The 22,020-nt window shown below is 39.2% G+C and overlaps 1 protein-coding gene across 5 annotated transcripts in view; it reads right to left on the bottom strand.

Annotated features, from left to right (window-relative positions):
• Nucleotides 1-22,020, bottom strand: part of CRCP (CGRP receptor component) — a 38,441-nt gene that overhangs the window by 7,774 nt on the left and 8,647 nt on the right. For 3 of the 5 annotated variants that reach the window (XM_075440538.1, XM_075440536.1, XM_075440540.1), the window contains exons 2-5: nt 21,298-21,334; nt 17,873-17,971; nt 14,542-14,636; nt 1,838-1,895 (exon numbers count right to left, since the gene is read on the bottom strand). In XM_075440538.1, the coding sequence (XP_075296653.1) occupies nt 1,838-1,895; nt 14,542-14,636; nt 17,873-17,881 (162 nt within the window). In that variant the 5' untranslated portion in view covers nt 17,882-17,971; nt 21,298-21,334. Of the gene's footprint in view, nt 1-1,837; nt 1,896-11,684; nt 11,836-14,541; nt 14,637-17,872; nt 17,972-21,297; nt 21,335-22,020 lie in introns of those variants that run through there. The other 2 variants (XM_075440535.1, XM_075440539.1) reach the window with 2 other exon arrangements.

Genomic DNA, 22,020 nt, shown 5'->3' with positions numbered 1-22,020 from the left:
ATCAAAGAAGTAAATGCTGGTAGCCTCCGCAGGTCTACATTATTTTATACTCAAAGATGGTCAGAGAAGACAGAGGCTTTATGTGTTCAAAGATGCTGCACTGCTACAATCTCTTTCCCCTGTCCTCACCAAAACCCAAAGTGATTCGAGACAGCAATCAAACAGCAAAATGATTTCCTTGCTCCTAGGCTCTGTGTTTCACTAACGAAAATGGCCTGCAGTTTCTAGCAGTTATTGAGCTCAAAAGACTTTGATGGGCTTTGATGAAACAGTAAATGTACTGCAATTTGGGGGAGGCTTATTTTAACACAGTATCAACAAGACAGTCAAATTACTGTAATACTAGTTTTGGAGAAACTTGTCCTGGGAATTACAGGGGTATCATAATGTAACAGAAGTAACTGCATCCCCGGTACTTCCATGACAATATAAATTCAGACTAGTCCCCAAATGTATGAATATTACATTTTTTACAAGTTGCTTTTCATCATTAGAGAAGAGTGACGTATCAGTAATGGACTGACACTGAAATCTTGTATCTGTATTCTGTAAGTTTTAGCAATGAGTTTTATCTAACTTTGACATTACAAACCCTGGAATATCTGAAGTGCAACACCCTACCAGGTCAGCAACCTGACATCTCATACAAAGGCCCGAATTTCTTATACTTGCCTCCTGGACTTCAAACACTACACAGGGGCAAAACTATTTTCAGTATTTTATGGATAGGTAAGATAATGAGAAACTAGGCAGGATAAGGAGGGGAGGAGGAAAAGACAGACAAAACCACAAAGTCACTTGAAAGCAGAAAAAGATTACTGCATTTAAAGAAGGGGAAAAAAAAGACCACATATGGCCTACATGGGAACATAATAAATCTGTGTCTAAGCACATGAAGCTAACAAAGGTATGAGACAGGCTCTACATCATCGCTTATGAATAACTTCCTAAGCAAAACTCACGAAGCCTTAATGGTTTTGGCTGAGTTGAATCTCTTCAATCACAAAACACAGTATTATTTCCTCAGCTAGAAGCATTCTTTTACGAGACACCTTCAGCATTACAACATCTACTCCTTGGCTATGAAAGAAAAATAGTCCTACTGGTACCTCTTTAATCCTCCCCACTTTTTGCAGCAAAATATGATCCTGTTGCTACATAGTTTGGTTTCAGAATAAGATTGTAAACAGATGTTCTTAATGTAAGAGATCTTTATTAAAAGTATATCCTCATTATAATAATCTCTTTATTACCACAGGATTTTGTATTCCTAAGGATATACTTCAGAGAATATAACCATCTATTTCTATTTAGCAACAATCCCTCTTTATACCAGATCTACGGTTAATAGATTGACAATGGCTACTCTCCATCAGAAAGTCTGTTTATATCCATTTCTCATTCTGCATCACTGCTCAAAACTTGACATCGGTCATTACTCACTCCTTTTCGGCACGTTTGGTAAACCCTGCGATCAAAACCACCATGCCACCACAGCTCTCAAGAAATGAAGTACTCGATTACAGAGCAGCAGCAAAAAGACTCACGTTAAATATATTCTTAGTCGCAATACCGTAACTAACCTTTAATGGCTGCACTGGGCATTTTCAGTATGTAACACTGAACCAGAGGTGGAGAATCTGCCTCAGAGAAAGATGGGCAAGTCTCTAAGAAGGTCTCAGAGACGAAGCAAAGTGGATTTGAAACCGTGAATGTAAAGATGTGCATAAAGGGATACATTCAATCACTAACCACGAGAAAGCAATTATTCGACTGATCGTCAAGGTTAAAGCTGCTTTCATTTAAGCTTTGAACAGTCAGGAGCATTGTTACTCACCAGCTGTATTTCAACTGCGGTCACAGGCCTGTGGTTAAGCAACTGGAGCTTTTCTGCCCTGTTTAAAAGCAAAGCGTAAAACAATTCGCATTATCATATAATTTGAGGACCCCCCAAAATGACTGCTAAGCAGCAAATACATTCCTGATAGTTTAGTTTCTGACTGGGTTTGCAGTGTGGTTTTATTGCCATGATAATTTGGGTATTTTAAATACAAGACTTCCTTGTGTCTTTAGACACACTGCTGTTGCCATCTCTAGTCTAAGGTAGCAAGGCAGAGGCCCTCAGACCATGACTGTACAAGCGCTAATTCACACGCACTGTTGCTTTGTTAAACGCTGTACAGAAATGCTGAACAACTCAAAGATTACAGACTCTTTTGCTATAAATACACAACCACAAGAACAATTACCATAGCTAATAAGTTGCAATCCATCAGCCAAAGGGCAGTAACTTCTTTAGTCTTTTAGCCCATTGCAAATGCAAAGTTAAAACAAAAAATCAGCTTGAAACCACTTGGTCACATGTACTCTCTGCAACCCCACGGTTTAAGCCACGGCATTTTTTCATACATTATTACAGTGGGCCGAGGCCATATTTTACACATGTATCTTCAGCCAAAATATATCTTCATCTCTGTTCCCATGCAAATCTATCTCTCCCTTGTTTCTACCATGCAGCAAAGCAGGCAGGGGACTGAGCGGACTGCAGAGACACCCAGCCTCTTCTTCTTGGGCTGGTTCTGACTCGCTTCACTGCGCAGTCCCAAGAAGACCGGCACGACCACAAGCAGCAAGGTAGAGGAGACAGAAAATGCCAAAAACCCCACCAGCCTCAATCAGTGCCTGAGGTGTAAAGGTATGGTCGCTTACTGTGGTTTAAAAGACAAGGATAATTCATTAAACTACTACAAGCTCTTCTAATTACCTGTCCACGCTGTAAAGCAGACAGAAAGCAATTCGATGCATTCAGATTCGCAGTCCTGTGCCTTTAGCACAAAAGCATTTAAATTCAACATTCACTTCTTTCGTCTTGATTTTAGGTATGAACCATATTGCATCGGTATTTTTAATCGTTCCAGTCCCATTCTCTCTGCTTACGAGGAGGACAAGTCAGTAAAACTCATCCGACTTTGGTACTTAAACACAAAACACTTTAATGTTCAGAGAGACAGTTTCGCACCACTGAAGCCAGTGGCAAAATTCCCGGTACATTCAGAACCCACTGCTTTTCTGGATTCATTTTGACCAAACTGCTAGCAGTTCTACTCTCTCATCAATAAATCACAAGATCTCACAAAATAAACGCTTTGATCATTAAAACAGAAAAAAGGGGTATGAGGGAGAAAATTTCATTGACATTTCAAAATATCTTTTTTTTTTGATGATGTGATCAAACAAGTATGTTCATTAAATTTAAACCACAACATTTCAGCAACAGCTCTGCAGCCAAAAATTATTAATTTTACACCCTACTTAAATACAAATAATTCTAAAAAAAAAGTAAAAAACCAGCTGTCATATGCCAGTAATGCATATTTCATTACTTTCAGAAGCTTGGAACATTAACATTGACCACATAACAGCAGCATGGCTAACGATCTGAGACCTGCGCTGACCTTTGTGTTTCAGCACAGAAAAGCACAGTAATACAATGCTCCTAAAGATGAACCAGATGTTTAAAATGGCATACGGAACAGTAACAAATGCACTTTTATAACAAAACCATACAACTAGACTATAATAATAATAGATACAGTAAGTACAGGAACTTGAACACAGATTTTTTTTGGGGGGAAGAGGGGGATATAAATCATCTACTGTGATTACTACTTGACATACAGCCTCTCCGAGCAGCCATCTATGTTTCCGCAGCACCTCTGTACTGCATACAATCACGCGTTAACGTGAGCGCTGACAGTTCGCATGCCCGATCCTCCAGCCTGCGATACAGGGGTGAACCACAGTTTTAAAGAACAAAAGCTTGGAATTTATTATTTAAAAGCAGTCTTTAACATGTATTTAAACTGATTCTGAAGAGTTGGCCCCTGGTTTATTGGGCCTGTGGGTGGCTTTCAGGAGAACCCAGATGCTGTAACTCACAGCCCCAAGCTCTCCCCCAAGCAGGCGTTTACAACCACCAGGTCAATGTCTATGTGCCTGGAGATACTTCAGAGATATCGCCCCATTGCAAACGGCCTCTGACACTGCCCGCCCTTGAAATCGAACACCAGCTGACAGCTCGTAACAGTCAGATGCATGAATGATAAAGTATTGAAGTATGTTCAGCGGTACATATTCAAAGACCAAGGTGCTCACGCTCCTCAGGAGCGGCCTTTGACAGGCGACGCACTGCTCTGGTGTGTGCACGCACACGCGTATACCTGTCACGAGACTGAATTTAATACTTAAGAAGGCAAGCAGCTGACACCCAAAGAAACTAAGGCCCTTCATCTACCCACTGAACAAGCCAAATGAGAAGCACTAGCATAAAATTTTCCCGGCTGATGTCTCATGAAGGAAAAATCTCGTGTTACCACAGATCAGATTATCCAACAAACCCTCTTCAGCTAAAATGTCCACGATTGCAAGGGACTTAGTGACAGGAACAGGGCTATGGGAAACTCTGTGGCTCGCTGAAAACAGCTTTGCTGGAACAGCTTTGCTGATAGCAAACACGGAGCTTCCTTGTACAATAGGGTTCTGTGATGTGTAGTCACCGCCCTAAAGACCAGCAGACAGCTCTGAAGAGATGACACACTGCCTGTTCTTTTTACACCCAGCCTGCTGGTGACAAACCCAAATCCTAAAAATGAAACGTTTCTAATTGTTCCACCTCGTCCCTGAGTCATGCTGCCATCGTTTTTATAAAATTATGGAAAATAATTCAAATCATGACTTTCAACATCAAAAGAAAAGCCTGCAATTCAAAAATGCAACATTTACAAAATATTAACAATTCACAACAGAAAGCTCCAAGAAATCCTCCTATATATTTGTTTACCATTAAAAAGTGTACACAATTCACCATCTTGAATTTACATTTCATTTACAAACATACCTATTTTTTCCCCCTCTCTAAATTCAAAACTGGAGAAGGGGATAAGGAATTACGACTTTATAAAGGAGAAAAAAAAAAAAAAAAGAAGAAAACTCCATTTTAACCAACCACAGAACTGTTCAAAATGTCTGTTTAAATAACGAGCTCAAACATTCTGGGTACCACCCGCTCCTTTTAATCTTCTTTTCTTCTTCTACAGAACCACATCAGAAGATTTTTCTCTGTCTTCAAAAAAAACTTGCAATGAAGTGACATTTGGCACCTGGATAAATGCCAACAAGTGTGGCAGATTTCACATCGATTTCAGATTTCACAGCTACAAGATTATTTTTGCTGAAGAAAAGGAAGAAGTTTCTACCTGCACAGCAGCATTTGCCCTTCCAAGCAGGGCCATCAACTTACTCCTTAAAAAAAAGGTGCCTAAATACGTTCCATAAGCAAATATTTTAACAGTGGTTTCAAAGTGTTTTCTAAGAAACACCAATTATCAAAATAGTTCCTCGAGCTTGCCCACACTTATTTGTGTGTCTTGTACAAAGTAGTAAGGATCACTATTCCCATTTTACAGACAGTAAGAATGCAGGGGAACGACTAAGTGGTGACTGCATTTGGAAGTGTAAGAATGGGGAAGAGAGGTGGTGTGGGAGGAGAAAAGGCAAAGCCCTTGAGACTGCGCATCGCAGCAGCCGTTGCTGTATTCTCTGAAGGCTCCACTAAACGATGCTGAAAAGGACTGTGTGGTCGTGGCCCCTGACCAGAACTCCTCCTTCCTCCTGGAGATTCCCTAGTGCCCTGGAAAGGATCTGTCCTTGCATCCATGAACTGTAAGGCACACCCAGGCTGCAGAAGCAGGAGGATGCTGGAGAGAATGTCCTTTGTGTCAATCCTGGCATAAATCAGTATTTAACGGCAATTCCCACTGTAGTGACTATGTTCTTTCTTCCCTCCTGCAGAACAACTGTTTACATTTTTCCTCCCTCTCCTGTTAACAACCCCCTGGTAGCACAGGACTTAGTCTTAAGTTCTGAATACTGTGATTTTACAGACGACACAAAGGAATCAGAATTAGCTTGGTTAGCCAGATTCATTAGAGTGCTTTGGTTTTGGAGAATCAAGGATAAAAGCTAAATATGTTTCCACTGGTAGGAAGCAGTGAATGCACCTCCTTTGTTTTCCCATGCTAATCACTTCTAGCTATTTGGCAGCTTGATGTTTACAACAAGAGACTATTAGGAGCATGGCTGAATTTAACATTGAACTGAGAGCACTGCTGTTGCCTGCCTTATTGTCAAAAAGATAAGGTATTTATAACTGCTGCCATTTAATACTGTCATAAGTAATGAATGGACAGAAACAAAAACTTAATATTTATGGCAGACAAGTACTGAAATCCTTCAGACCAGAATTAAAATTGAGAGCAGGTCTTTTAAGGAATCAATGAGAGAAAAAAAACCCGTCCTTGTAAAATTGCAGCGAAAGACATCACTGCCATAAAAGCAGAAGTACTAACAGAGCTGGGTAAAGAATATTTAATAACATCTTCAGTGTACAAAAACCTGGTCAACTCATCTGAATGAATGTATGAAAGATTTAGTGCTTTTTTCCTCAAGAGCTAGGAAACTGCCTGGTTCGGAGCCTGGAGCACTTGACGGAGGTGCAGAAGCTGGCACTCGGGTCCTGGCTTTCGATGTTATTTGCTTTATGGTCCCTGGCCAAGCACGTGTCTGTGCCTCAGTTTCCAGACATCTAACACAGAGATGACACTGTCCGCTCTCACAAGAGAGCTATGAGGATATCTACCTGTAAAACACCTTCCCCTCCTCCCAAAGCCCTACTTACTAAGACAGACAGAATCCTACATTCACTGTTTAATGAATTAATACTTTATACAAGTCTCTCACTGCACCGTACACTCACACGCCACTTCAGAGATCAGAGGCTTTTCAGACAAGTCTTTCTTCGCTTTTGCAGCAAGACACATCCCAATCCAATCCTATAGCTCCATCACATCTCCAGACAAAACACATTTGACTTTCGCAAAAGAACACATAAGATAAATTCTCGTATTACTGTTTTTCAAAGCAGTATCTTTGAAATTTGTCGCCGACAAAACTTCAGAGCCAAACAGACAGGATCAAATAGCCAAAGGCATGTCATACATGTGCTAAAAAATGCAAACCTTATTTACCCACAGCCATTTTAAAACAGGTAGAGCTCCACCATGCTTATCTGAAAGATTACTGGCAAAGCAGGTAACAACAGAGGTAAAGTAAAACCAATTATACATCCTGACTAAAACAATCATTTAGTGAAACTGTTCATGCTTCCTGAAGACAAGAAACACAGGACACAATAAAAAGGGTCACCTCAAAGACTTCTTGCTTATAAGCCATTAACATTACTGTAACTCATTAGGCAATAGGTAGACGTTTTACAGTAGGGACAAACAGATCTCAAAAGCATTATTTCAGAAAATATGGTATCATTCAGAGTATCTGCAGTTTTAAAAATGTGTACAGAAGAATGAGAGGCAATTTGCAAGTAAGTCATTAAAATGTGTTATCTGAAAAATTTCACGCCTGTTTTTGATCTGCAAAGCTCCCTACTAGAAAAATGACTCAGAACATCAAAAAGAAATTAGCAGCAGGGTGCAAAAACCCAAAAGCTCTATAAATGACATATTTCATCTGAAGGTGCTTGTGCAGTGTTACAGGGATTTAGAAATTACGAACACTAATTAACACTAAAAAATAATCTTTAGACATGCTAACATTGTATAATTATGATTTAAGCAACGCATTTGTTTTATTTACAGAGATTGAACCAAAAGACACAGAGAAATGACCAATTACTCAGTAACTGTCATCTGAAAATTGGTACCTAACCAGTTATTTGCTGATCAACCTAAACAGTGTCTGATAACGAAGATGTAAGTTATTTTATTTTGGCAAAATATTGCAGGATGGCAAAGGGATAACTGACTGTAATTCAAGACATTTGGACAAATATTTTGAAATTAGTGTGGGTACGCTGGATACTAGTACGGCTAGGTATGCTCCTCCTGCAATAGAGAACAGCAACATTTTATCTTTTCTCTTGTTAATTAAATATCCAGCTGCTAAGATTATTTAGGAAATACCAAGCATGTGTGTGTGCACGACATGAGCAGTTACCTGTGCTTACTTGGGAGCTCCATGTTAGCAGCTCTTCCTGCTGTTTGTACAGAACACAGACGTGCGCTCCACGTACGTGATCTGCGATCAGCTCAGGGGACCCTGCTGATGTTTTGGTCCCAGCTCTTCTCCCTGCGTGCAATTTCTTACCTTCCTACTCATAACAAATGGAGCGACCATAAGGTTACTTCTCTTGGCATCTGCTTGAAGCAAATACTTACAAAACGTCTCTGAAGCTCAGTCTTGCAATGGAAAACTGGATTACTTGCCTGCCAACGCTAGCAGTAAGCAGTGTATCACTGCATGCAGCATGCGTTGGAGCTCAGTGCCCACTGCACTGACTTCTAACACCGATACCAAAACCTGTTGGGATCAGAGTCTCTGTGCATCTGGGATGTCTTGCTAGCACGTACACAAATTAGAACCTGAATATCCACAATTCCATCAGAAATAAGCTTTAAGGAAGGCAAACGCTGCAAGCCTGAACATGTATCAGCACCAGTGCTGAGTGCAGTATTTTACGTGGGCACAGACATGATAAGCCTGAATTTAGTTCATGCTCCATTACATCTAAAAAACACAAGGAACTTTCTCCAACTCAGATGAACCAATCTTTATACTTTCTACAGCACGCATGTTTACACTCATGCTCATTAAATAAAAAGGATAACTGTCCCATTCATCTAAACAGGTGGTGAAGAATATTTTCAGCTTAATTGTCCCCCCCAAAGTAAGTCTTTTTATTTTCTCTGGACTGCCTGGATATTAGTAACACTGTTTGGAACATGAAAGGTGCTCATTGAAGAGAAGAATACATACAAAAGACGAGTGACGTCTGAAAGCCATTTTCTCACATAAAAGCAAGGCTCCACTAATCAGAGTTAATCGCCCGTTATTCAGACTCCTACAGGACCTGCCCGGTGAGAAATCCCAAAATGGCAATTACTGCTGCTAGGCTGAGCAGTGTCCCCCCCACTTCCAGGCCACATCCAGCAGGAGCTGAGACTCAGCTAGAGCCAAGATCAGCATTTCCAGCTGAGGGCAAAATGACTGGAGTGGGCTTTGGGACCTGCAAAGCTCAGGCTGTGGGAGATAAAAATGCGTGCAGTTATGGGAAAAGAAAATGGGTTTGTGGTCTGAGTTCGAGGGGAGAGTGTGTGTCGTAGGAGGTGAGGATGTAGGATTACACTGCATTCACAGTCAAAAAAAGTTCTAGAAGACCAAAAAAACCCCACTGTCTCAAGATCACAAATGTATCCTCTTCTGCCAGCAGAAAGCCAAATATTTGCAGCATTTATATTTTAACCAAAATCTCATATTGAATGTCTTTGTATCGACAATTTTTTAGCTACTAAACTCCTAGACTGCATGTAAATACATGCGTGCACGTTTTGTTTTTCTAGGAAGAGATCTATAGGCATGGGTGAGAGCAGCACTTGCGCCAACAACACACAGAGCTAAAACACCCTAAAACATCTGACTACACAGAGGCAAATTCATCCTCGGGAATGTATGATTTTTAGTTGCTAAGAAAACCATAAAGGAACAGCAGTATACCTAATTGCGTATTTTATTACGAGCTGAAAATACTTAAGAGCCCAGTCCTATGGTGTTGAATTAACCACGGCAACTCACGTAAAATGTCATCTGAATCCAGATCGCAGGATTTCGCTTACGGAAGAGCAGTCCTGAGCTGTGGTCTATGAAATCACAGCACCAGGCTGCGCGTGGTCTGTGCAAACCTACTGGGCTGTATTCTCCACAGGGGTTACCACGGTGTAGGTACATTTGTGCAGGATGAAATCTGAGGGCTGCGAACGGTATTCAAATGCAAAAAAACTGAGCAATGCTGCTACAGACCAAAGGGTTAATTTCAAATCAATTCAGTGGGAAACACAATGGTCTTTTTAAAGACTATTAAATGATGCTGTTGTTAAACTAGCACCATCCTGACTTCGGTGTCGAATATTCACTTTGTAAGCTCCGAAGGAGACAAAAATTACTAAGTAAATCATTCAGCCTTTAATATTGTAGAGGTTTGTATCTGTTGTACTTTTTGGCCGTAATGAAGGAAAATACTTTCCAAACGTACTACTGATTTTCAGCTCGATACGTCATTGAATGTGTTGATTTAAAGACAAAAAGGGCAATGTTTATGTCCATTTCTTAAAATTACAAAAATATGCAGTGATTGGAAATCTGATTATTCCAAAATGAGATCTAAGACAGGCTATCAGTAACAGAAAGAAGTACAAGTAGAGCCAATTTTCATTTAAGTGCAATTACAGAGCACAAGCTTAATAGATGTTCTTTTCATGCAATGCCATTCACAGTACCTTATGAAATAGGAAGCCATTCCAGGGACTACAACTGGAAAATTAGCTGCTAGTGGCATACTGTATTTCCAAGTACAACATGGCGTACTGTACTGTAGCGTTAGCCAAAGCTTGAGGCCTCAACAAGGTAATAATAAAATTCATTGTGATGTCAGTTCAGAGCTTTTCATAAAAAAGAAAAAAAAAAAAAATCTTAGTTCTACAGTTTCAATTTTACCAAAATAGTGCAGGTTTTTCTCTGTCATCAGCTATGTCATACTTTACCGACTAGACCAGTGAAATATATGTTTAGATGTCTTTGAATTTGCTCCATTTAGCAAGGCAGCTATCCAAAATTACTCTGAAAGTTTTAAGTTGTTTTTGCACATTAGTATTTATTTTTAAAATTTACCTTTCAGGAAAAATGATTTTTTTTGGCTTTCGCTAATGAGAAAAACCCACCACAAGGCAGATGGCTGTCAGCACAAAAGATACGCTGGTCCATTAACCTGGTATTTAGAGTAGCAAATATCAGCAGTAACAGAAAGAAGACTTGAGGTAATTTTACAGGAACTGCACCATTTGCCAGCACAACACTATCAGCTCGCTAACTGGAGCCAGAACGTTTTAGGACATCGCATGCAGCTTGGTGAGCAATGCATTCTGCATGGTTTGTATTGCAGGTTTGTGGAAGGAGGGCAGGAAAAACGAGAATTCGCGTGATGAAAAGCTTTGTTCCTTATATGAACGTGCCTCAGTTCTTGGTGCTTCTCTGGAGGGTGTCTGGTGTTTCCTCACTACCTGAAAATTCTCACATACAGTAGCACAACCTAGTGCTTGAGTGCTGCAATAACATGTTGAGTGGGGGAAAGCTCACCACACTACCTACCTCCAACAGGTTTTTAGATACAGCTGCAAATCCTTCTTGCATTCAAAGCAAGGCTGAAGTCCTTGTATTAGAAAAGAAGTTGCTGAGCCTAATTAACAGCACAAACACACTGCTTAATCGTCTCCTCCTTGACTCGAGGCAGAGTCACAAGAAGGAATTTAAACAGCGTAAACAGCAGAGGAAGCAGTCTAAGATGATGGGGTGTTTCTGACCAGTCATGCCTTTTAACCAGATTCTGTATTCCTCTTGCAATGAGAAAACAGAAAACACTTCTGCGTCCTCACTGAGGACTGGCGCCAGCTAGCATGTATCTTAATCAAATCAGCTACCTTCAGAAAACCATTACCAGCAGAGACAGCACATGACCAGCTAAGAGATTACAGGAGACAGCACATCTTCGAATGCCTTACCCAGAAAGGAAGTAGCAAAGACAGACTCTGGAGTTCATTACTCTTCGTGGGAGGAAAGGTCATTACAGCGAGATCATGTAAGCAAGGTCCTGGAGAGCAAACATTGCAGGTTCTTTCCTCTCAACGGGGAAGAAAGCTCTCTACCAGATAACTGAAAAGAAATCTCTAGTGAAGTCTTTTATACAAGTACCACCTCCGCCCCACAGAATGGAAATGATTAAAGCCTTTAGTTTTTCATTTATTTAATAACAGAGCAGTGTTGAAATGATCTTGGTTATAAACCACAGGGTAGTTCAAAATTTCCTTGGAGGCATTACTATTTTAAGCGGTTTAACATAAAAGTACATTATATAGTAATTGCACACCATATGCTTTCCGTGTTTCGGTGTGAAGAGGCTGCCAGATGGGCTCTGATACTTCTAGCTTCAAGTGTCTGAATGGAAAAGATTAGAAGAAAGAAGAAGTGCCAGGATCACACTAAACAATTCTGTTTCTTATTTTGTACAGTATGTGGCAAATGCAGAGCTGGTAAGTTTTTTACCAGATGACAAAGATATTAACAAAGTAAAAGTTGTACAGGATGCTCAAGAAACTAAGGTATCACAGCCTAATCTGTTTTCTGATAAGCCATAAATGTGGTAAATTTGTAACCTAAACTAGTAGCTGGCGCTTCATTCTCATCCTTCTCCCATTACGCAGAAGGAAATGACTTGGCAATAATTCTCTTGCTTATCTTACAGACCATTTCAGAGAAAAAGGACAGAGAGGATGATACCTAAAACCAAAGGCACCTCCTAGCATCCATAAAAAATAAAATAGCCAAAAAGCTCATTTAAAGCTTGTAACTATTTCAACCTTTGCAGCAGTGCTATGTTCAAGCTCACAGAACAAGCAGGCGTGGGAAGGTGAATATTCGAGTAGATCTTCTACAAAACAGCTAGGCACTATGGGAGGCAGAGAGTCTGCACCTCGAATTTTCTGCATTACGACCCAACATCGTTTAGCACTTCACTCTTGGAGACCCCATACGGGGAGCAGATGTAGTCAAGGTATCTAACATGACAAAAAGGCAGGAGAACTCAAAACCAAACCCTGTGACTTTTAATGGGACTCTTATGCCTAACTCCTCCAGTTACTTCTGAAAAATTCTATTCTATCTATTAAACTCCTGCTGGCTTTTTGCTGCGATACAGCATCCTGCTGCTGCTTTCCTAAACTGCTGCCATGTACAGACTGAACAAACCGATTTCACTTCGAACAGGATGGCTGTTTCACACTACCAGAAATGAAAGATGCTCACTACTTAAACAAACAGTTTGCTGCCAATTTTAATCCATACTATCAGGTCTTTACAGTAAACATAGTATTTTCTCCCTGTTTCAATACATCCATGTCAGAACATAATTAAGATACGCTATAAGCCAGCTACACGAGGACTAACACTGAGATACTGACCTGGCAACTTCTGTTCTACAAAAGAAAGCACTGCAAGCAAAGTTACAATAGCCATGACAAAGCTGCCAAGTACCAGCACCCCCGTGTCTGCAGTGACAGCAGTACTGTGATCAGAGCTGCTGATATACTGGATGTGAGCGCAATTGTTTGTAGAGAGGGGGCACTGAAAGTCAACAAAATAGCTGACAATTTGCTTCCTACTCAACTTACTATGCTTTGGATCGGGTAAAAACTTGCCTTGTAGCACTGCACTCTCCAGAGGCTCTCACTTTGCTTTTCTTTTTGTGAGGCAACCAGATTACGAGCAAGAGCCACCCTCCCAGAGCACGAATTCCTTGGGAGTCCTTCCAGCAGGGATGAAAAATGCAGTCACTGTCTATACAGCATAAACTACTCCTTTGTGGTGAAGAGGGAGTCATTTCAAAGCAACAAAATCTTTGTTCTTTCTGCTTTAAAAATCAGATGACTGATTAGAGCTATCCAAGCAAGTAGCCAACTGATTCCATTTCTTTGGAGTCTGATTATTTACAACAGGCTTCACTCATACTCTGCAGAGAGGTTCAGGAGGATTATGTGTTTCAAGCACTGTGAACAGGCACTCGCGCCACTGCCAAAAAGGAAAAATGCCCTTTGAGTCATCTTGTAACTGTGAAGGAGATCTTTTATTTTCTATGCAAGACTTCCCAAAATAAGAGGAACGAACTGTATGTTCAGCTTTACTAGAAACTGCAGAAGGGGAAAGGTTGATTGATACAATATTTAGGTAACTGAAATGTACATCTCAGAAATCCTAGTGGACATAAATATCAGTGGACAAACAGCTCAAAAAGAGAAGAGCAGTTTGCCAAACACCAGTTAGAGAGCATAACCCTGAAAAATGATCTGTAGCAGCTGGGGTTCACAGATTCACATAAAACTTAACTTCCGAACAGCATTCCTTCCCATACACCTATATTAGGATTTTATTCACTTTTTATGTCCCTGCAATGCAGCCCCCTTTTTTGCCTATTAGGAATGAATGTGTTTTTGCTTAAAGAATTAAACTGAGGTTGGGTTGGGGTTTTTTTTGCAGTTCTCTTACTGTGTTCAAAACTCATTTACAACTTAAAATATTTTCTGAGGAAGAAGTTGTATGTACTCTGCTTTGTGCTTGGACCACATAAAAACACGCTAAAAAAGAAAATACTGACAAGAATCTGTTTGAGAAACACATTGGCAAACATAGGCCTGCTTAAAGGAATACTCATTCTTGTAGGCATTAATGACTAAAGGAAAAAATGTCTGGATGAGTATTTAAATTATGGCAGAAAATACTTAAAACATGTTAATCAAACCCAGACAGATTATCATTTCAACACTTCCACGAATTTATACTTTTATTCAAAGGCATGTTTCTACTTACTTGGTTAGCTTATGGCCTTTCATTGCTACGAGGAAATCTTTCACAGTCTCAGGACTCTGGTATCTACAGGGTGTTTTTGAAATGTACTTCAGTGTCTGCAAGGGATAGGAAGAAAGTATACGTTATTTCACAGTTACTATTTGCTTTACCAGTTGTGTATGAAACATACCGATCTTGAAAAGTCTCCTCAGTACTACTCAGAAAAATTGCAAAAGTCAATTCAGGTTTTGGGGTTTGGCTTTTTACTTTTTTTTACTTTTACTTTTTACTGTATTGGTATTTGCTGAGGCAGTAAGAAACAGGCAATATCTAACTACAACAGTATGTAATGGAAATTACATTAGTTCTTATCCAGAAACCCCCAGTGAATTCATTCCGTACAGACACGACCCAGCCAGCTCATTACACAGCCAGGTGAGAATTACACCTCTGACTATTCCCTCTGCAGCTTTGGACGGCCATTTATCCGATGCCTTCAAAGCCCAAAGTCACATGCCAAAGAGTACAGGGAAGGAGCAAGTTGTAGCTTTGTCTACTAAAAAAACACCTGCTGGTTCTGAAAGAGGTTTGCTTTCTTGGTTTGAAATAATCCCAGGTGATGCTATGACTGTGATCCAGACATACTCACAGCTGTGCTGAATACTATCACCCAGATTTACTTTTCCTTCTAAAACCAACAGATACTTACAGATTCAAAGGTAGCTTAAAAACATACCAAGATACGAGGTTTGGGGTGGGGTGGTGTCCTGGGGTTTTTTTGTTGTTTTGGTTTGTTTTTTTAAAAGCAGTAACACTACAGAAAAGCTGAATACTATTCATCCTTAAAACCATGTTACCTTCTGCCACGCTTTCATGTGCTCAGTGCCAGGGATACTCTCACTGCCAACCCATAAATAACTCATTAAGCTCTCCAACCTATGGTTGTTTTCAACCTTTATATGCATATTTGGCAATACTTTAAGTCTTAAAGTTCATAGAAGCAGGTTAGGTGGGTTGTGATGAAGATCTGCAATAATACTGTAGTATTAGAAATGTTTATCTGACTGGAGACAATTTATCTTTGCTCCATTTTTCATATGTAACACCTACCACCCTCAGCTAATTCTTGCAGCAGATGTTACATCTGCTTTCTTTAATTAAAACAACACCTAGCACACAAATAAGACATAATGTAATCTGGCTAGAGAAAAAAAAAACAAACTGTCAAAAAAACACTCCCCACAAATTCCAGTGCACAGCTGTCTCTTCACTGGAAGTAACTTCGAGTCTTCCTGAATGTTGCTTTGATTAGAACCCAAAATGAAGAGTTGGAAATGAGCATCAATGAAAAAGTCAAGGAAATGCTTGCATTGCCTGCACTGTCTGCATCAGTAACTGAAGGATTTAAAAGAGTATTGTCAATGCTTGTTTTGAATTAAAGAAAATCTTCATCTGTTGATACTGCACAGCTATACATAAAGCTTAAAAGAATCAATAAAGCTGACTCCTAATGTGCTAACTGGATTGCAGATACAGAGACACGTGTGGCAGGATGCACAGATTACCTATAATAATAAGAAAAAACCCATAAAATTCTATGGATACTCTGAGTTTCTTTCTCAGAAAATTTTTAAACTGAGGATTTATATTTGAAAAGTCTGAAGCCAGAAAAGCTGAATCAGTATCTATGGAGCAGAAAACAACAGATATTGGGGAAAAAAGTGAGCTACGGGATCAGTGCAGCAAACATGCAAATACATTTCCAATGTATTTCCATCAAAATCTGTTATCATTAAAAAATGCTAGGTAATGGAAAACAGACTTCAACAACACAAGATGATTCATCCTACTTAACAGCGAGTGTTGATGAAATACGAATCACTGCTATTCTTAAGGACCGGTTTTATCGGACTACTGAGAAACATTGAAAAGCACAATGAGGTGTTACGTAACCGTCTCTTCTCCAAGTTCAGTCCTGACGTTTTCAGATAAAATGGAGTTACTGTACACCAATAATGACTGAAACAAAGTCATCGTATTATGACGTAATAAGCTTATTTAATAGGATAAATTTCTTTTCCAGTTTAGTCTTTTTCAGCAATTTCAGATCAATTAAAATGCCAGACATACAGCAAAACATAGCTCCAGTTTAGCGAGCTTCATCTAGTTATTTCATTACCAAGGGATACAAGCCTGCACAGAGCTGATGAAGATATACTCAGCATGAACAAAAACAACCCTGCAAGATCAAATTCTGGTTTTCTTTTGGTCAGATATAGAGAAAATGTACCTAGAGTTTACACCAGCTTCACTCCATGCACAAAAACAAGCACCCTATAGGTATTTAACACGTAGCAATGTAACAAGGCAATTAGAAGTTTAGGGTGTATTCTGACAAAATATACTTACAGGATCCTTCTCAGCTGTTTCAAAGAGGTACAGGAAGAGACTGTTCGTCTCCATTAAGATTTAAATCAGATTTTTTGTAAGCCCCTACTTTATTGAATATGAGGCTTAGGAATTACAACTCTATACGTTTTCAAACAAAGGCAGAACTAAAACAAAGCCTAGGCCAAATCTTCTTCACATGAGTAGTTTCACTGCTCAACAGGATTACTCATGCAAGCAAGGCAAACTGCTTTCAGCACACTGTCAACCGTGGTGCTACTCGTGCAATTCTCTGACACGGACACAATAGGTCATACTGCAATTCTGTTATGAAGTTGCTAATTTGAGACATTTGAGATGTTAATCTTTGTATTATATGATGTTAAAAGTTCTTCCTAGCAATAGATGGAACATTTATTACCAGTCCAGCATCCAATTGATGTTGTGATCCATACATATGATTTTGTTATTCAGGTTGTCCATCTCTGGCTGTTTTCACATCAACCAAAAAAACAAAACAAAACAAAAAACTCTCAAAAACTCAAAAACCAAAAAAAAAAAAACCAACCCTAAAAGAAAATACAAGAAAATACCCATACCTCAGCTTTGAAACCATGATTAGGTGGTGTCATCAATTCATCAGATGACAGCAAGTTCTGCCCTGGGTCTTAAAAGGATAGACTATTTGGAATCAAAAAATCCCACAAAACTAAGCAGATAACATACAAGGGGGGTTTAATTCTTTTTGTGATAGATTTTAGTACGAGCAGCTGCATGCCTCTGCCTTGACAGCGCAGTTAACCTACAACCTGAATACACTGACCACAGAAAAGTAGTAAAACAACCCCTGTTACTGTGTGTTTTAGTAGGGAAAATCTGATAAAAGTTATTAATATACAGACCTAAGGATATTAAACACTCCAGCTTGGGCTAATTTGCAAAAGAATTTCACAGTGCTACTCACTTCATACATGATTGTGTTCAGATTCTGCTGACCAGAGCTCTGCTTATTTTTTCCGCTCTCTTTGCGCTGCTGCTTAAGATCAGTAAGTAACTGGAACACCTGGGAAAAAAAATAAAAGTGTTTTAGACCATTTAAGAGTATTTTACCTAAAAATATTACAGCAGGAAAACATAAATAAACAATGCAAAATCCTATCAACCAAACAAAAAAAAAAAGAGCATGGCTCTTTTGGCGAATGCACCAGCAACTGAAATGAAAAATATCTGGCACTAGAATGATGAATAGGTATGTAAATTGTTTTTGTAAAATTGTGACAATTTTAAACAGATTTTTGGCACTTGTTAAACGTTATCCAAGAGGCCCAAGGGAGAAGCCGCCAGGATGAATCTATCCTACTTGTTTATCTTCTCTCATGTCCTGCACAGAGCTGGGTCATACACAGCTGTACTGGCACAGAGCTCCCATTTAAATACGAGTGATGCTTGAAGCAAAATGTCACACAAGTTTATAGCTCTACTTGATTTGTTATGACAGATGTGCCTATAATATTAAAATGGATATATATCTTCTCTCACAGATGTGCAATTTTACACTCTCTGCAAAAAAAGAGTAAACTCTACAACTGTCACACTGCCAGGAACCAACTAAATCAAGGGCTGACCTATAGATGCTCCTGCAATTAGTGATCCTATTGTAAATTCCAGTGGAGTTATTCATAATAGTAAATGTTACAGTGACCATTATGGTGTTATGGTATGTTAAACCACAAAGATTAAATTAGCTCCGTATTTCATCACAACAATGTAATACAAGCAGACATTCTTGAAAAGAATGTAATAAAGTTGTCTTCACATTTATGATGCAGTGAATATTAATGCAGGAGTGAGATTCAGTGGGTTAAGTCTGAGGACAAGAAAAACGTTTTGATTTTTGCAACTGTGCTTTGTCAAACCTGTTGCAACATCGCAACATCTTTATCCATCATAGCTACAAGTGCAGCAGAACGTTGAGACAGCCTCACAATCATTCTTTTATTCCAATATTAAATCAAATTACATTGAAATTTCTTCAGATGTTTTCCTTCAGGCTTTACGGTATATAGAGCCAATAGCCACAGCAAAGTAACAGACCACTTCTTACCATTTATCCCCTAATTATTATAAACTGAAAAGTCCATAGAAATAAGAACACAAACATTTCTAGACAGTGAGAATTAAGAACATAGCCAGCTACAAATCCTGCAATTACTTTCTACTGCACCTTCTATGAGAAAGGAACACCTTGCGTATCAACCACCAGCAGTCAATCCTGACTTGAAAGCCAAAACTTCAGCTATGAACTTTTATCTAATAAATATTCGAAGAAAACGTAGCCGGTGACAACAAAACACAAAATGACAATTCCAAACTCACAGAAGAAATGTAGGCATGGAACATACAACATGTCAGTCCTGAATACTCCTTTCAAACACCACTTTCTGTGCAAAATATTACCTTGATAATGTTTGCTACGCCAGTCAAATTGCAACTGAAAAGAGGAGCAAACAGAAACAGAGTGGTAGTTTTAGGGGAATCAGTACTTTGCAGAGCAGTAAAACGCCATGCCCCAAAAGCCTATAGCTGCAGACACTGCAAATCCCTTTCTGCAAAGAACTGAAAAGCTGCATGCATGACAACTGTGCTGTGAAAGGGAAATGAGAAATAAGCACTCTCATCAGTAACTCCGTTTTCCACTTCCTTTCACTCTTTTTCAACACACATGGTACATTCACCAACATAAAGACTCAGCTGAAGAAAGCTCCGACTGAAGAGCACAAAGAATGGATTCTGCAGTCCTCCCTGTTCTGGACCAGACCTTTAGGACATCTGTAGATTTTACATGATGCGGCTGACACCACTACTCGACCCTCAGCAGGCAGCAAGATCTCCATTCCAACAACGTCTCAGCAAATGAAGATGAAAGCAGAGCTGATTTTGCAATAAACAAGGTCTGAAACAGTTGCTATTTTCTGTACTGCCATAGTACATGTTTTTAACAAACAGACACTTAATACTCGTTTGGCTGCCATATCATCATCTGCTTCTTAGGCAAGGCAGTTCTTTCCAAGTACCTCATTAAAGCTCTTCTAACAGTCACCAGATGGTTGCTCTGCTGTTCACAGACAGATGCAGCTCCAGATAAAACATTTCAAGATTTATTTCAGAATAGGACGAAACAACCTTGCAAGTTTCAAGCTTCAGCAATAAAACAACATAAACAAAACACCTGGGTTATCAAAACCATTCAAAAAATGACATTCATAAGCAAAGCACTGAAATCCTTCCATTACCTGGCTGAAGTTAAACCAACAAGAACACGACATTTCCTTCTACCTCCCTAACAAGAGACCTTCGCTCAGGAGAGAGGAAACTGATTCAGAACTTTTCTATGCTATAAAACAAGATTATTTTTTTTTTATTTGCATGCCAACATTCATTGTTTGACAGAGAACTGTAGCTTCCCCATGATGCTGGACCAAGGTACATCACTGGCTTCTAGGAGTGTTTATCCCGACTAACACATCACAGATCAGCAAACTGCCTCACCCTCCCTACAACCCACCCTGCTTCAGAAACACCTCAAGATCTTTTAAAAAATACTGTCAAGCATTCAGGGGTGTAAGACTACATTTCCAGTAGCACTGGCTTTAATATTACTATGCATTCGTAAGTTGAAGGTTCTCAGACGCTACTGCACATCACAAGGTTAAAGCTAAATACAAAACATAGATTCTAGCAGTAGCCATCTGTGAAAAATCTTTGAAATTTTCTGCAATAATTTTTATTCGCAATATTAAAGAGACTCCAGCAATCAGTCTGTCCCTCAGTGGTATACTGGCTTGCCATAAGATAAAATTAAAATAAAAAGCTAACTTGGACACTGCTGCCCAGTTACAAAGGCATCAGCGTGCTCATCTGGGATCTGATGCACCATACGTCACACAAAGCACCCGTGCATGCAGTGCACTTGCCCAAACACACAAGTGTTTAAAGACGTGGAGAATCAAATTCTAAATAACAAACCACCATACACAAGAGGATCCAGCAACCTAACCACACAGCAACAGTGTAAATACCACAAGGCTGAAGTTAAAGTTACCAACATTCTAAAGATTTGCTCCTCATCTATTTGAAAAACATACTTGTATCTGTTTTTCTAGATTTGGGCTGAAAAAAGTAATAATACAGTAACCATTGCCAGTGAAAGCATTTCCAGACCTCCTTTAAAAAGCTTTCTTCTTAAAAAGAAATCAAATGCGGGGGACTGGAAATCACATACAGGTCTCGATGATCGCCACTGGCAATTTTCAGCTTCCAAAGAAGTACACAAGTGCCTGATTACAGCTTTAAACTGCAGGTTTGAAACCACGACACAGACAAACTTACCTCAAAGTTACTTAGCAATGCAGCATTTGCATCTTTTCTAAAAGGAAAAATGAAAACGATTATTTATGTTCCAAATTAAACTGTTTAAAGTTTTTTTTTGCTGAGTCACGTAGACTCTAAAAGAACAGACACTATTTTCATGAAGTTATTTAAATAAAAAATCCACAAGAAATCTGTTTCTGGTGATTCTACAACTACGAAGCTCTTACCACCTCTGGAAAATATTTTTACATATTGTTAGTAGAATTATTATGTAAATATACAGTATATTTTGCACAATTTGCCCTGTAAATCATAACACTTGTACAACATAATCCTTTCACTCAGCCACCCTATTTTCTCACCCAATTTTACAAACTAAAACCAAATTGCCTTGCTTCTTCCTCACAGAGGCCTCCAGTTTTATTTGAATAGAGACTGACAGGAAAGATAATGCAAATTACGCATACTATTTATTAGTCTAGTGCACAGAAAAAGAAAATACAATGACTATTTTAGTACCATGTACATACATGCATGTATAGATATGGCACTATAGTTACACATACTGTACTGAGTAAAAAAAAACAACTTACTTTATTTCCACTTTATTTATTCTTTGAACCTTTATGTGGCTGCTCCTTTATTAGCAGGGCAAGGCTGAGAGCTTCCCATTTCCCACCTGCCAAACACTTCCCCAGCAATTCTATCCCAATTAAGCATGAACAATTATCCACCACTGGC

Source organism: Opisthocomus hoazin, chromosome 20 (genome assembly GCF_030867145.1).
Source record: "Opisthocomus hoazin isolate bOpiHoa1 chromosome 20, bOpiHoa1.hap1, whole genome shotgun sequence".
NCBI lineage: Eukaryota > Metazoa > Chordata > Aves > Opisthocomiformes > Opisthocomidae > Opisthocomus > Opisthocomus hoazin.
Note: the sequence above shows the minus strand (reverse complement) of the source record. Positions and strands in the feature narration are given on the sequence as shown.